Source organism: Apodemus sylvaticus, chromosome 9 (assembly GCF_947179515.1).
Source record: "Apodemus sylvaticus chromosome 9, mApoSyl1.1, whole genome shotgun sequence".
Lineage (NCBI taxonomy): Eukaryota > Metazoa > Chordata > Mammalia > Rodentia > Muridae > Apodemus > Apodemus sylvaticus.
The window spans coordinates 82,926,547-82,941,381 of NC_067480.1; the positions used below are offsets into that span (position 1 = coordinate 82,926,547).

Consider the following 14,835-nt stretch of genomic DNA (forward strand, 5'->3'; position numbering starts at 1 on the left):
TTGGAGTTTAATCCTCAGTACTACGCAAACCAAGCTTGTGATCGCAGCGCTCAGAAGGTGTAGGCAGGACGACAAAGAGATCAAGGTTACCCTGAGGTGCTTAGAAAGTTTGAGGCCAGCCTGAGAGATACCAGGAGACCCAAAGCCCTTTTTCTTTTTTTCTGGAATGAATGAAAGGAAAATGGATATGTCTTTTTTTAAAGGTAGAGGGATCCTGGTCCCATTCTGATCATGTGAAGCGACCTTGGGTTTGTAAGAGGCTTGCCCTGGGTAATCTCAGTCTCGCAGACTCTGACGGGTCTCATTTGAGTACCCTTTAACTTTAATTTCAGAACACTTTAAAATGTGTACATATGTGTGCATATGCATTTATGTATGTGTGCATACATGTGTATACATTTGTGTAGGTTTGTGTATGTATATATGTGTTTGCGCATTTGTGTGAGTACACATGTATTCATATTTTTGTGGAGTCCAAAGGACAACCTTCAGTGTCAACCCCAGGAACTCAGTCTACCTCCTTTGAGACAGGATCTCCCACTGCTCTGGAGCCCATCAATTAGTCCAGGCTAGCTGGCCGCCCAGCCTCTGGGTCCTTCTGTCTTTGCTTTCCATCACAGGGAACCAAAGTGACCAAGACTAGCTTTCCATGGCAACAGTGAGGCTTGAACTCAGGCCATCCTGCTTGTGAGGCAAGCACTCTTCCTGCTGAGGCACAAGCCCTGCATCTTTCATAGGATGCCATTGACCCAAGAACATTTCCTCTCTAAACTCCTGGGAACAATTATCCACATCATGAACACAAACAGGTCATAGCTGATCTCAGCCCACAAGGGCTGGCCAGCCCCAGAGGTCACCCAGCTCATGCCTGATGCTGTAATTAATTTACTTGAGTATCTCTCATTGATTGAAGTGGTGATACTACCGTGTGTCTCCCTAGAGCTGAGGGGAATTCTGTAAGTCCTCAGTATGTCAGACGGTATGGGTCTGAGGAATGTCCCCCTTTCTTCTGTATTCTCCTCTTATTACCTCCTTCTTTATTGTACAGCCGCCCCAAATGTAAAGATCAATAAAATCACAATGAGTTAAACATTTAAACAATGAAATGATTTAAGCATTTAAATAGCTAAAGCAAATGATTAAAATCAAACACTAGCTTAAGTTTGGAAGGAGGCAACATTAGTTTTCTTTTTGTAGATATGTTGGATCCACAGAGAATTTTTTGTAGGTGTATGGGATATTAATACCACAGTGGAGTCTGGGGACAGACAAGTGGCCGAGCCAAGGAGGGAGGTGCCCTTCTGCCTTTTCACCCTGCTTACCCGGCAGGCTTTGCCTGGTGCGCTGAGGATGATGGGAGCTGGGAGGCGCTTTCCACGTGTCCTGAGAACATCTCGTTGACTCACAGCCAGATCTAGAGGAAAATTCACAGAAGTCAGGAAATTCCCGGTAGCTGCGCGCATTTCTAACCCTGCAGAGAAAGCATAGGTAGGGTTAGACAGCGGGCCATTTCTAAAGAGAAAAAAACCCTCCAAGTGCAGCTGTTGCTGCTGCATGCTGTGGCGGGGCATGGAGTCCTAACAGGCCTGGCTGAATTCACAGTATCGGCCTCAGCTCTGGTGACCCCGGGGGCAGCCAGCCCTGGCCTGTTTCTTCATTCTGTACTTGTACTTTTTTTTTTCAGAAGTATCCCCCCTTTCATTGGCTTTGACTCCCCATAGGGACCAGCGTCTTTTCCTTTTGGGCAATACTAGATGCCCCCACGGCTTCTTCCTTCCAATGGACACAGCCAAATTTAGAGTCGGGGCTGCTCATTTGAGCTGTGTATATAATTGAGCCTGGCACAGAAGGTTATCATTAGAAGAATGGCATGGAGGAACAAGAAAGAGACCCAAATTAGAAAGAAAAAAAAAAAAAAAAGGACCGGAGGGAGGGAGAGACAGGCCGGGAGGCGTGGCCTGGTGGGCGTGGCTTCAGAAGGAGCTGGGAAAGTAAGTACTGGTTAAGAAAAGTGCCTTCCTAGGACACTTAAGGAAACTATGGTGGGCACTGCAATCTTTCAGGACTGTGTTAGGTCTTGGGAGCAAGCTCTGCTCTGGACCTGTTTACAGCATGGAAAAAGGCGTATCCAATTGGCATTCACATACCAAGTGTCTCCTTTTGTCTCCCAAGATAGTAGAGGGCCCTGGAGGACCTAGGTCTTGTCTCTGCTCCACGCCCCCACCCTTCAGCCCACCGCTTCCTGAGAATCCTCATGCACAGCTGTGCTGTTCTGAGCTTCGGGGAACAGAGACTGCTATTTCCACATGGGGTGTCCCGCTATTCATCCAAAATGCGGGCAAGAGGTTGGCAAAGGCCACCATGGGATTGATTGGGATGCTTGTCTTGGCAGAGCTGGCGGGTGGCCACGTGTACGCACACCTGTCACCTGTCACCCTTGGCATCTTTGGTGGCCTTTGAGGTTTGCTGTGTGAGGGAGGGGCTTCAGGAGGCACTAATCCTGTGTGGCCAGGCACAGAGCTGCCCAGTCCACCCCAACTGGCCTGGCCGCCTTTCTTGCCCGCTGACTCATGCCAGGGTCGGCACAGCGGGCTTCCGGTTGTTTCCCAGCGGCTCGCCAGACTGTCTCTCCTACCAACATTCCTAGTGGTGTCCTGGCTCCTTATGACCCCGGGTTCTAATATTCTTGGGTTCCTTCAGACGACCTGGGCTGGCGGCTCTCCAGCCTGCTTGGCCTTGTTAAAAGCAAAATGCCGTCTTTTACAGCCTGCACTTTCCATCAGGTTCACCGGGAAGCCTGCCTTTTTGGTTTTTTGTTTTGTTTTGTTTTGTTTTTTACAAGGGAGATGGCCCCTTGGATGATCTCTTGCCTTGGTGGGCAGAGAGCCTGGGCTTCTGCAGGGTCCTCTGAACCTAGCCTTGGAATCATGTCTGTCTTTTATGATAGTTTAGAAAATGAAGTTCAGAGGTGAGGGGCTTTCTGGGAGGGAGGATTAACTGTGTCGACTTGGGAGCTGCTCAACCCTGGAAACAGGGCTGAGGAACATAATCTATTTTGAACCTTTTCTCCCTGAGCCAAGGTCCGTTATGGTGTAGAAATAGCTTTCGCGTTCTGTGCCCTTCTTTCTCCATAGGAAAGAAAAGTTCATAGCAAAGAATATCCAGGATGTTCAAACACCTTGTGTTTCCCTCCAAAGGCTATTCCATATAGCCACGTGGAGTCTCTGTCCATATGGGTATGTTCACACCCCACCCTTCCGCCCCGCCCCCTCCCCCCCCCCCCCCCATCGCAGAAGATGGAGATACTGCCCACATACTGAATGTGCAAGCTATGTAGGAGGAGGCAGAGTAGCCCTGTCTAAGTGGATAGAAGCTTATCTTGGGCCTTTTAAAAAATGCCGTAAAACTCACACTGGCCTTAACTGCATGGAGATGTATCAAAGGCCATGTTGTTGGCTAACCTGTGCAGGGGCAGAGGCCAACATTCTCAGTAGTCTTACGTAGGATGACAGCAGGAGTTTCTTTGTTTCTGAAATTCAGTCGATTCCTAGAAAAACAATTGCTTCAAATACTCCAAGCCTAGACCCACTCTGTCTGTCCTCTGGAGTGTCTTGGGTGCTCGGGGAAGGCCACGTGGTTCTTCAAACTCATCTTTCTGCTTCCAGTCACCAGTTGACAGCCAGGGGGAATCTTGGAGAAGCAAATTATGAGCCAACTTAAATTCCACAGTGGCTTGCACTATCTGTTTAAAGTTGGCATTCCTTACTTTAGTAGGCACCTCTCTTCTCTGTCTCTCTCTCTCTCTGTATGTGTGTGTATGTGTTCTGTACATGTTTTTACATATTTGTGTGCCTGTATGTGTTGCGTGTAGTTTTTGATACCCCACCGTATGTTCCTGTGATGCTCTAAGTCTGTTTCCATCTCTCCCCCAAGTATCTTGGTCCTCCCTCTTCCTGCCTTCTCCTCTCTCCCAGCCTGCAAGGAACCAGGAAGTTCGCCTCTTTCTTTTCACCCAGCCATTGGCTGCTGTCATCTTTATTGATTGATCGAAACCCAATTGGAGGGCTCAGCGTCCATAAACACAGATTCCCAATTAAATCAAAGCCTCAGAACCACTCCTTTACATGTATGTAGGGACATGTGGGGGAACCACTCCTTTACATGTATGTAGGGACATGTGGGGGACAGAGACTGTTGTCCTCCATTGCTCTTCACCTCATTTTTGAGATAGGGTCTCTGTGTGAGCCTGGAGCTCACAGACTGGCCAGACTAACTGGCCAACAGGCTCTGGGGGTGTGCCTGTTTCCCTTCTGACTGGTGTTGGGGTATGCCCAGATTTTTAAGTAGGTTCTGGGGATCTGAAGACAGGCCTGCTCACCAAAACTTCACCAGCTGAGTTTTCTCTTTCATCCTTTTTATAGGAGCCCTCTGCCCTCTGCCCTCTGCCCTCTGTTCTCTGCCCTCTGCCCTTGTTTGTAGGCCAGCCATTTCCAATCGAGCTTCCTTCTATCTTGAGTAACCTTGGGAATGAATATCACAGTGACCAAATTGGATGCCTAGGATAAGGAGAGACAGAAAGCAGACACGGTGGGGTAGGGATGGCACTCACAGGCTGGGCAATCAGAAGAGGAGTTAAGAAGGTGATTTTTGAGCAAAGGCTCATGGAGTGAAGAAGGTGTGAGGAACACAGATACCTGAGGGGGCATTCGAGGCAGAAAGGACAGCAGGTGTCATGGCTGTGAGACAGGAACACACCTGGTACCTTCAAGAGCCACCAGAAAAGGGTGGAGGGGGCGAGGAGTCTGGCTGAGGGCCGTGGGTTCTGGAGCACGTACAATTTCTGTGCGCATTTAGGGCAGTGGACATTTGTGACCTCAAGAAAGCATCAACTCAGCTGTGAAATGTTTGTGTTGCAAGCATTTTGCTTAGGAAGCATGGGGTGGTCGAAAAACGTCATTTTCTTGTCACCTGCCTCCACACAGTCTCAATAGAAGCTCTTAGTAGCCAAACGCCCCTACCCCTAACCTATCCTCTAACTCCGACGTGCCTTCGGAGTATTTAAGGTCCAGGGCTAAGTCAGTTCTGTCCTTGGGGATCTGCTGTGGTGCTTCGCCCACACTGTATCTATGGCAACCACAGCAGCAGGTTCTTCATTCGATCCCTTACAGACAGTTACAGACGTGTACACATAGCTACGTTCTCCGATGCCTCGGCCAACTCATGACTCGAGATGTCTCAACTTCCCCTTCTCTTGTCACAGTTTCCCTGTTTTCTGGCCATGAGTGAAGTATACTCCACATTAGTGCACCATTGCTGCTGTTCTTAAGTGTACAGCTCAGTGACACTGGGTATGCTCATGTCACTGTACAGCTACCACCACTATCTCTCTCCAGAATTTTCTTATTCCCTCAGCTGAAGCTCTGCGCTTAGTAAACACGTCTCTCAACTCCATAGCACTAGGTCATGGTCATGGCCCTTTCTGTCTCTGTGCATTTGTCTACTCCGGGAACTTCATCAAAGGGAGCCTGCTGGTATTCGTGTGCTCACTTTCATGATTGTGCTATTTTACTTAGTATTATATTCTCAAGGTATGACCATGTTGTAGAAGGTATCTGCTTTTCTTCCTTTTCAGGGCACAATAGTATTCCTTTGTATGTGGACATCTTTCCTTCTGTGCCACAGTGGACCTATTTATGGTCCCTTTGCCCATTGTGAGTAATATTGCTAATATCCTACATGCACAGACTCCTTTTACTTCAGTGTCTCCTTCCCTGAAGGAATCCCAAGCGAGAGTCCTTTTCAGCTACACCAAAGCTGTGCCGCTGCCTCTCCCCTCTCCCTGCCTAACCTTTGTAGAACCTTCTCTTCTTTAACTCAGTGGCTGACCCTGACTCCTGAGCCCAAGAGACTGAAAAGCTGGGTAGCTTACACAGACATCCAAGCCTGCAATGCTTCCGGTGTCACACCTAGGCAGCGTGGCCAGGGATGGAGAGCACGGATTTTCCACATGCTCATCCTTTGACCTTTGACCCCTTCAGCAGTGGGACTGAGTATATACAGCAATGGGCGGTGCTGAGGGGAGAGGTAGAGGATATGTTACCCGAGGTCCAGTCACCTCTGTGAAGGCCTGGCTCTGTGGGCTGTAGCACAGGCTTTGCCTCTGTGGCGTCAGCTAGCTCACCCCATCTGAAGCTGCTCATGACACTGCTTGGGGGTGGGTGGGGCAGTGTGTTAAACAGCATTTGAATTGAAAAGAAAGGGATACAAATTGGAATTCAAGTGTACACACACACACACACACACACACACACACACACACACACACACACAAATGGTTCTTTTGCACTATCTCATGTCTCTGAGGTACCTATTCTGTCCATGACAGAGCAGCCTTTCTAGACAGAAGCTACCTGGCTGTGGGTCAGGGTGCAGGATACCTCACATAGCTGAGCATCTCAGTGGTATAAAATTAATGGCCGAAGCCATGCCAAGTTGACCATGAAGATTAGTGGAGTTGAATGCATGATTTTGTACTTAGTAAGAAGTCACTGAACATGGGCTGTTACTGTCAGTGTGGCTCCTGTCATCTTGGAGACTCTCGCCTGTCTCATGCCTGCTTCACAGCCCTCCTGTCCTCTCCTAATGAGGTGACCAGGCCCCGCTCTCCCGCTGAGCCATGCTCCTGGGAGATGTCTGCTGAGAACTCAGGATGAAACTGAGTCAGAGGTCTGTATAGACTTGACTCACCAGGTCTTCAAACCAGAAGATCACCCCGTGGGGCTCATGACGTTCCGGGAAAATAAAAGAAGTGAATATTCCTGGGCTGAGTTCATCAGACACTTGTTTGGCCCTCCCTTTCGTGTGTCTGCTGTTCCGCAGGGAGCGGGCGCCCATCCAGCCAAGCCTGAGCCATCAAAGGCTGAGGCCCAGAGGCAGCACTAAGAGTCTCTGCGCCTTCAGACACCTCACCCTCTTCCCACAGACCTGCTCTCCTGCAGGCCCGGGGCTAGAGAGTTTCCCCGCCCTCCAGGCTCCTGGGAAAATGCTTCCAAGGGCTGCCTCTGCTGAGGTGTGTCACAACTGAGTCTTGCTGGAGGCCTGGGTGTGGCTGGGAAAAGGCCACCCAGGCTCCAGAGAACAAGAAAGGGAAAGTTCCCAGTCTGGAGCCTTGAACTAAGGCCATTTCTCTCTCGTCCTTCTCCCCTTATTTCCCACATCCTGGCCCAATAATCAGACTTGTTCTCTTTGGCCCAATAATCAGACTTGTTCTCTTTACAACTCAGCTGCCTCTCCAGAGCTACCCAGAAGCAAGCATGGCTGTGGTGTGGTGATTCCTCTTCCCTGGCTGTAACAGTTACAATGTAACCTAACCAACCCATCTGCTCCTGCTGCACCCAAAGCCTGCCCTCTGTTGGATCAGCATGTCAAAATACACAACTGAGTCTCTCTCTCTCTCTCTCTCTCTCTCTCTCTCTCTCTCTCTCTCTCTCTCAACTCTCTCTCTCTCTCTCTCTCTCTCTCTCTCTCTCTCTCTCTCTCTCTCTCTCATGTGTGTGTTTCAGAGAGGCAGATGGGACACAACACCTCTACTTCAGTCTGTGCAGGGTTTACTTGGCTACAACCAGCTCACTGTGAAGGAGACTGGAGATGTGAGCTTTCCTGTGTGGTTATCTTAGTTACTTTTGTTTGTTTGTTTGTTTGTTTTTATCTCAGTGACACAGTACCAGAGAAAAACAATTTAAAGAAGAAAAGGTTGTTCTTGGTTCAAGGTTTTCAGGGATACAGTCTATTGAACATGGTGGGAAGGCGTGGTGGGTGCAGTAGCTCGAGGCAGCTGATCACATTGTATCCACAGTTTGGAAGCAGAGAGAAATGGAATTCTGCTGTTCAGGTCCACCTCCATTTTTGCCCTTTCTCCTTTTTCATTCAGTAGAGCACCCCAGCCAATGGGTGAGTGCCACTTACATTCAAAGAGCATCTCTCTCTTCAGTTCAGCCTAACAGAAAATAGCCTCGTGGACCTGCCCAGGGGTGTGTTAAATCTTACGTGATTCAAAATCTAGTCAAGTTAACAGTGACTATTAACCATCACTCGGTGATCACGGCTCAGTTAAAACGGAGGAGGGAGCAGAAGACACCGGTGACATCATTCCACGTGCTACATCCCTCTCCTGAGCCTCCTGTCACCTAGAGCCCTTCCTTCTCAAACATGCTATACAGCCAAGGATGAGTGTGAACCTCTAATCCTCCTGAGAGCTAGAATTATAGGTAGGCACCACTATATCGGTTTGTGTGGTGCTGGGGATTGAACCCTGGGTATCAAGCAAACGTGCCCCCCCCCCCCCCCCCCCCCCCCGCCACCTCACCTCCACAGACTTGCCTGAAGGCCAGTCTGATAGAAGCAATTCCTTAATAAGGTTCTCTCTTTCCAGGTGACTCCAGCTTGTGTCAAGTTGATTGAAAAAAAAAGCACTTAAAAAAAAGAAAAAGCAAGCAGAACACAAAAACCCAAAACCTAACCAGAAGGACGCAATTAGGGTAGAATTACATACAAATAGTTTGGGGCAGGGGCACAGTAGGGAGTGGCCACAGTCAGGCAGGGTCCAGTGATCACCGGACCCCTCCTTTAAGGAAGCACCAACAGCCAAGAACCCCCACCCAACTGCATCTTGCAACAGCCAAAGCTGCTTTGGTGATGGTAGCTGTTTACCCATCTATTTAGTGAAGGGTCTGAGGTGCCAGTCCTAATCAGTCTTAATCCTAATTTGCTTTTAACAGAGTAATGTCATGGACAACATTAAGTTTGAAATCACTTCTCTAGAACATTCTGAATGGCCTATTTCTCTTTGATTTCCACAGAGGTATCTCATCTGCCACAAGGATTAGACATGCAAAGCCAATACTGTTCTCAAGAAAATCAGTGTAAACAGTTTGCAAAGCTTCTCTTGCATCATTTCCAACTCAAGGGCAATTGTGGGCCAGGCACACAGGCGATTCTTGCTTTGTACAAGACGATCTTAGAAGCCTGAGGGGAATTGAGGTGGGGTTGAAGAAAGGCAGTTCAAGTCCAAAGCAGAAAGTGCCCAGGACACTTCCCTGAAAACACTTTCGCTGGCATGGTGTTGACTTTATTTAAAGGTTGTCAGTCATGGAATCACGTCATCTCTGGTCAGGTGTGATTCTCAACCACACAAACTGGGTTGCTGAGTATCTGGGGCCCAAGAACAACGGGAGGACCTTGTTGGATGCTAAAGGCAGGACAGATAAGAGATACCATAGTTCTGAAAAGGACATCTCTGAGGGCCAACCCACTGTCAGACAGAGCAGTCTCTTGGGGGAAAAGGGGAGCTTCCTTCCTAGTAGTGACGATGATGCAAGCTGTCTTGACGACTCTCACTAGATACCCTTCTTGGGTGACCGCAGAGGGACTCCAGCATGTTCTACCTTTGTAGAGCTTGGGATCACCAAAGAATGGGGCAGAAGACACAAAGGGCAGAGAAAGCAAGAGCAAATAAAATCCTTGCAGGAATTGGAGGAGGGGCTTCCGATGCTTGACCTCAGGGGCCCTCAGGATCCATTGTACAGAGATCATGGAGCATTCATTCACTCATAGGCACTAAATGTGCTTATTGAGACAGCTGGGGTGTGTCATCTGCCTGGATGCGGCCCCTTGAAGGGAGGTCGGTAGCCTTGTTGTCATGTCTAGTCCTAAAGAGCTGCTGTGTGCTTTCTACCCAAAGGTTCCAGGGCTCAGCAGAAAGCTCACATGGGGACATGCATGGCTGTGCCACACATCACTGCCACCCGCTGCAGACTGGACAGTGCATTAGTCAAGAAAGGTCATTGGAACTTCTTAGATCAATGATGAAATGAAGCCAAGTCCCCAAGGAGGAGAAACAGGGCTTCCTCGAGTCCCACAGCATCTTCGGTCCCAGCAAGAATTATTATGAACTCTTTCAATGTTGTATGGAGACTCCAGTGCTGCTGCTGCTGCTGGTGTGTGTGTGTGTGTGTTGTGTATGTGTGTGTGGTGTATATGTGTGTGTGTTCACTCCCACACTTCCTACTTCCTTCTTGGGATACCGCCTTCTTCACAGACCTCCTTGCTGAATATTCCTCTGAGTGGCAGGAAATCCAGTTCCACATTTTTTTTTTGTTAATTTCCTTAGCATTTATTGCTCAGTTGGTCACAGAGATAACAGGAATGCCCAAGTAACCTCTTCCCTCTTCTTATTTGACAGATTCAGAGCCCAGTACCTTAGACTCACCGTCTTCCACCACCCTGTTCCTGTCCTCAGAGGAGCCTGGCCCTTCTACAGCAGCCTTGCCATCTCCGTCCTCGTCCTGTGAGCCTCAGCCCTTCTCTCCAAGCCCCGCCATGTTGCCCTCTCTCCTGCAGCCTCTGTCCACTGCCTCTACAGCCCCAGGCCCCTGCGTGCCTCGGCGCACTGGGCTCTACACCATCGTGACCTCCTCCCCAGAGGCTGCACCCCACCTTGTTGACTGGTTGCCAAGTTGCCCCACAGCCACATCTCCTGGTGTGCGAGGCAAGGATCGTGAGCGACCACAGACCATGCTGGCCCCAGCCCCCGCGTCAGAGAGGGGCCACAGTCAGCACGCAGGCCCTGCCAGGGATGACCATGCTGAGTATCCTGGAACCTCCCCACCGCCCTGTGCCCCTCCAGCTGCTGCTGCCACCTTGGAGGCCAGTGTTGGGGACATCCTAGTGGAGCTACGGACAATGAATGGCCACCTGGACCTCATAGCGAAGGCCCTCACTAAATTGGCCTCTACTCTGGTGCCCCAGTCTCAGCCTGTGCCGGAAGCACCAGATGCCAATTAAGGGAGTTGGATCTCCCAAAACAAAGGGATGCTGAGGGGACTACACAGCCTCCTGGCTGGATGGACGGCCTTGGCCTGTCACTCAAAGGATGACATGTCTCCCGCTGGATCCATGAGCTGACAAGCTATAGCCTTTCCGTGTTTCCTTTCACCTTCAAATGCCCCTCTTGTTTTAAGTCCCTGGTAGATTAAGCACCTCCAGAAGGTCCTGGGATAAGGTGACTAGAAAAGCAACACTTCTGTCCCAGTCCATTGAACCCGGAGCAAAGCAAGGGGTGGGAACAGAAGGTCCTGTCATCAAAAACACCCCTGGGCCACCAGCATTCCTTTCTTGAGATTTAGTCGTGTGTCCACTTCCAGTGGAGTCCAGTGGGTTTCACATATCTCTTTTTAAAGTATCTTTAGAAAAACAAATTATTTTTTTTTCTCATTTATACCTATGCTTCAGAGAGTTTGGGAAACAGGGAAGGAGGGAAAAGGACAGAGCAGGGACTGTGGAGGGTATTTAAGTCTTTTTTGTGAAGAAGAAGGTACCGTGTGTCATGAATAAAGCGCGCGTCTGCACTCTCTGAGCTCCGGCTTTTGCACTCTTCTCCTCTTCGCGGCTCTGTTCTCTCAGGTCATCAGGTATCATCCCCCTCCCTTCACTCCCGAGTCTTCGACTCTTTTCTATACTTAGGACGAGGAAGCAGCTGAAGGCTCTCATGAGTCTTAAAACTCTCAGTTCTCCCTAAATTTAATACATTCATCTTTCCCCCTCTGATCTGAGTAGAAGACTCATGACAGACAGTAGCCAGTGGGAGGTGGGGGGAAGCCAGCATCCCGACAGTAGCCAGTGTGTTTGTGGGGGGAGCCAGCATCCCGACAGTAGCCAGTGGGGGGGGGGCGGAGCCAGCATCTCCACCTCTCTGCTCCTCAGATGCCTGACACTTTCCCCAGCTGGGACAACTCAAACTGTCTCCAGATGTTGCCAGTGTTCGAGGAGGATCGAGGTCCACTGACCTAGGCAAGAGGTCATTAATTTACAAAACCCCATATCCTCCCACCATTTAACTTCTCTCGACAGGGACAGTAAGTACTCCTCCCCAGCATCCTTTTTGAGTTGGAACGTGGATGCTGCCAGCCCTCGGGGCAGAAGACAATTCAGTAGCTTCTCCTTGGAAGAAAGCTAGGGTCTGAAAGCACACCACACTGTCCCTAAGCATTTTGGGGGTTACAACTGGTACAAGAGCCAAGAGCAAGGTCTGTTCAGTCGCCCCGAATCCTAGAACTTCTCAGACCTTGGTGGGCAGGACGCATGCAGAGGAGACCCAGGGAAAACTCACATCTGATTGTACAGCTCTGGGGTGGGGTCACAGACTCGGACCTCTAATCTGTTCCAAGGAGGACAGTTACGGTTTTCCAAGAAACACTTGGAGTTTTGAGTGAATTATGTTCTCCCAGGAGCTTGAATTTAAGCCTCTACTCAATGGCTGCCTACAGTCTAAACATTTCTGATGGCTATGTGAAGGATCCTTCCCTCCCTCCCTCCCTCCCTCCCTCCCTCCCTTCCTCCCTCCCTCCCTTCCTCCCTCCCTCCCTCTCTGAATGCACATTTGCATGAGTGTACAGTTCTACCCATCTACTTCTTTTTTTTTCTTTTGTTTTTTTTTGTTTTTTTTGTGTTTATTATTTTTTTTTATTCGATATAATTTATTTACATTTCAAATGATTTCCCCTTTTCTAGCCCCCCCCACTCCCCGATAGTCCCGTAAGCCCCCTTCTCCTCCCCTGTCCTCCCTCCCACCCCTTCCCACTTCCCCATTCTGGTTTTGCCGAATACTGTTTCACTGAGTCTTTCCAGAACCAGGGGCCACTCCTCCTTTCTTCTTGTATCTCATTTGATGTGTGGATTATGTTTTGGATATTCCAGTTTTCTAGGTTAATAACCACTTATTAGTGAGTGCATACCATGATTCACCTTTTGAGTCTGGGTTACCTCACTTAGTATGATGTTCTCTAGCTCCATCCATTTGCCTAAGAATTTCATGAATTCATTGTTTCGAATGGCTGTATAGTACTCCATTGTGTAGATATACCACATTTTTTGCATCCACTCTTCTGTTGAGGGATACCTGGGTTCTTTCCAGCATCTGGCAATTATAAATAGGGCTGCTATGAACATAGTAGAGCATGTATCCTTATTACATGGTGGGGAATCCTCTGGATATATGCCCAGGAGTGGTATAGCAGGATCTTCTGGAAGTGAGGTGCCCAGTTTTCGGAGGAACCGCCAGACTGATTTCCAGAGTGGTTGTACCAATTTGCAACCCCACCAGCAGTGGAGGAGTGTTCCTCTTTCTCCACACCCTCTCCAACACCTGCTGTCTCCTGAATTTTTAATCTTAGCCATTCTGACTGGTGTAAGATGAAATCTTAGGGTTGTTTTGATTTGCATTTCCCTAATGACTAATGAAGTTGAGCATTTTTTAAGATGCTTCTCTGCCATCCGAAGTTCTTCAGGTGAGAAGTCTTTGTCTTTTGTTTCTATCTCACTGTTTTTTGTATTGTTTTCTAAGTTTTAATACATACATTTTTGAGAAGCACAATGTGTTGCAGTCTAAGCAAAATACATCTGGGGACTAGCTCTGGCTACCTTGCCTAATCTACACCACAGTTACCGGGCTCCTGTACTGTATGCTCCTCATATTGGGCCTCATTTAGCGCTTCCGATTACTTTGTAGGTGAAGTGAGGAGCTAAGACCTGTACCCCTGTTTCACCATGGCACAGAGAGGGCATGGGACCTGTCTGTGGTCACAGAGGTGGTAACTAACAGAACCTGGATCTTGTCCACGCCCTGTTCCTGGCTGTGACTCTTCCTGCTCTTTGAGCTGCCTTTGGCCACTGTCTTTCCTCCTGGGTGGCAGAAAACGCACTCCCTGGAGCTAAGAGGTCCCTGAGAAAAGAGAAGATGCCAGGAACCAAACAGGAAACAGGAAAACCAGGCATCTCAGCATCTCTCTCTCTGTCCCTTTCTGGCTACGGCATCAATGATGTCATACATCCTGGAGTTGGGGAGCATGGGAAGGAAGTGTCGGAGGACAGGACAGTTGTGCCATGTGGGTGGCTAAAAGTATCCATTTCCCACTGGGTCCTCTGAGGTGAATGTTCCTCACCACATTACAGGCCCCAAAACATCACCTGCTACTATTGTATGCCATTTCCCTCCTCCCGCGCCACCTCAGGACACCTGATCTAAACAACCAACTCTGCCCAGAGACTCAGAAAATGTCAGGCTCTCTGCAGGTCTCTCTACAGATCACATCAGAATCCGGAGGCTCAGGCACACTGCTACCGGGTTATCAGGAAGCTAGAATGCCTCTATTTTTCTGCACAGCTGGGCCGACTCTGTTCTGTGCTTCCACGGAGAATGTTGGGTAGGGAGCCAGTGAGTCAGAGAGGCCTAACCTGAGTCGTCTCTACTCTGGCAATTCCTGGCTCTCCTGGAGTGAAGAGCTCTGGGGTTACTGTCACCTCAGCAGCTACTTGGTGAGAGACCCTGTCTCAAAGAACCAATGTAGATGGTATGGGTTGTGTGGAGCTGTCAGCCACCTCCCTTCTAGCAGTGAACACGCATATAAAAGTGCATACACACGGACTGCAGAGTAAGGTGAATAGACAGGGCTGTGGAGATGACTCAGTCAGAAAAGTGGTTACCTTGCAAGCATAAGGACTTGAGTCTGGTTCCTAGAACCCACATTTAAAAAAAGCCTGGTGGTGGTGTAGACTCGGAACCCCAGTGGCCAGCCTAATCAACTTGCTGAGTTTCAGGCCCGGGAGAGACTCTGTCTCAGAAACAAACAAGCAAACATACATGCAAACAAACAAACCAAGGCAAATAGTATCCAAAGATTGACAGGAGAGGTTGTCCTCTGTTTTTGCCCACAGTGAATGTGTATAACCCTCCCCCCCCCACACTACAAGTATGCTTGCACATACATATACACAAGTAAA

The 14,835-nt window shown here is 49.1% G+C and overlaps 1 protein-coding gene across 2 annotated transcripts in view; it reads left to right on the top strand.

Moving 5' to 3' along the window:
- The window catches only part of Runx2 (RUNX family transcription factor 2), a 242,141-nt gene extending 230,781 nt beyond the window's left edge, over nucleotides 1-11,360 (top strand). The window contains exon 5 of one of the 2 annotated variants that reach the window (XM_052192217.1): nucleotides 10,241-11,360. In XM_052192217.1, the coding sequence (XP_052048177.1) occupies nucleotides 10,241-10,842 (602 nt within the window). In that variant the 3' untranslated portion in view covers nucleotides 10,843-11,360. The remainder of the gene's footprint in view (nucleotides 1-10,240) is intronic. The other variant, XM_052192214.1, reaches the window with a different exon arrangement.
- Nucleotides 11,361-14,835: the final 3,475 nt, after the last annotated feature.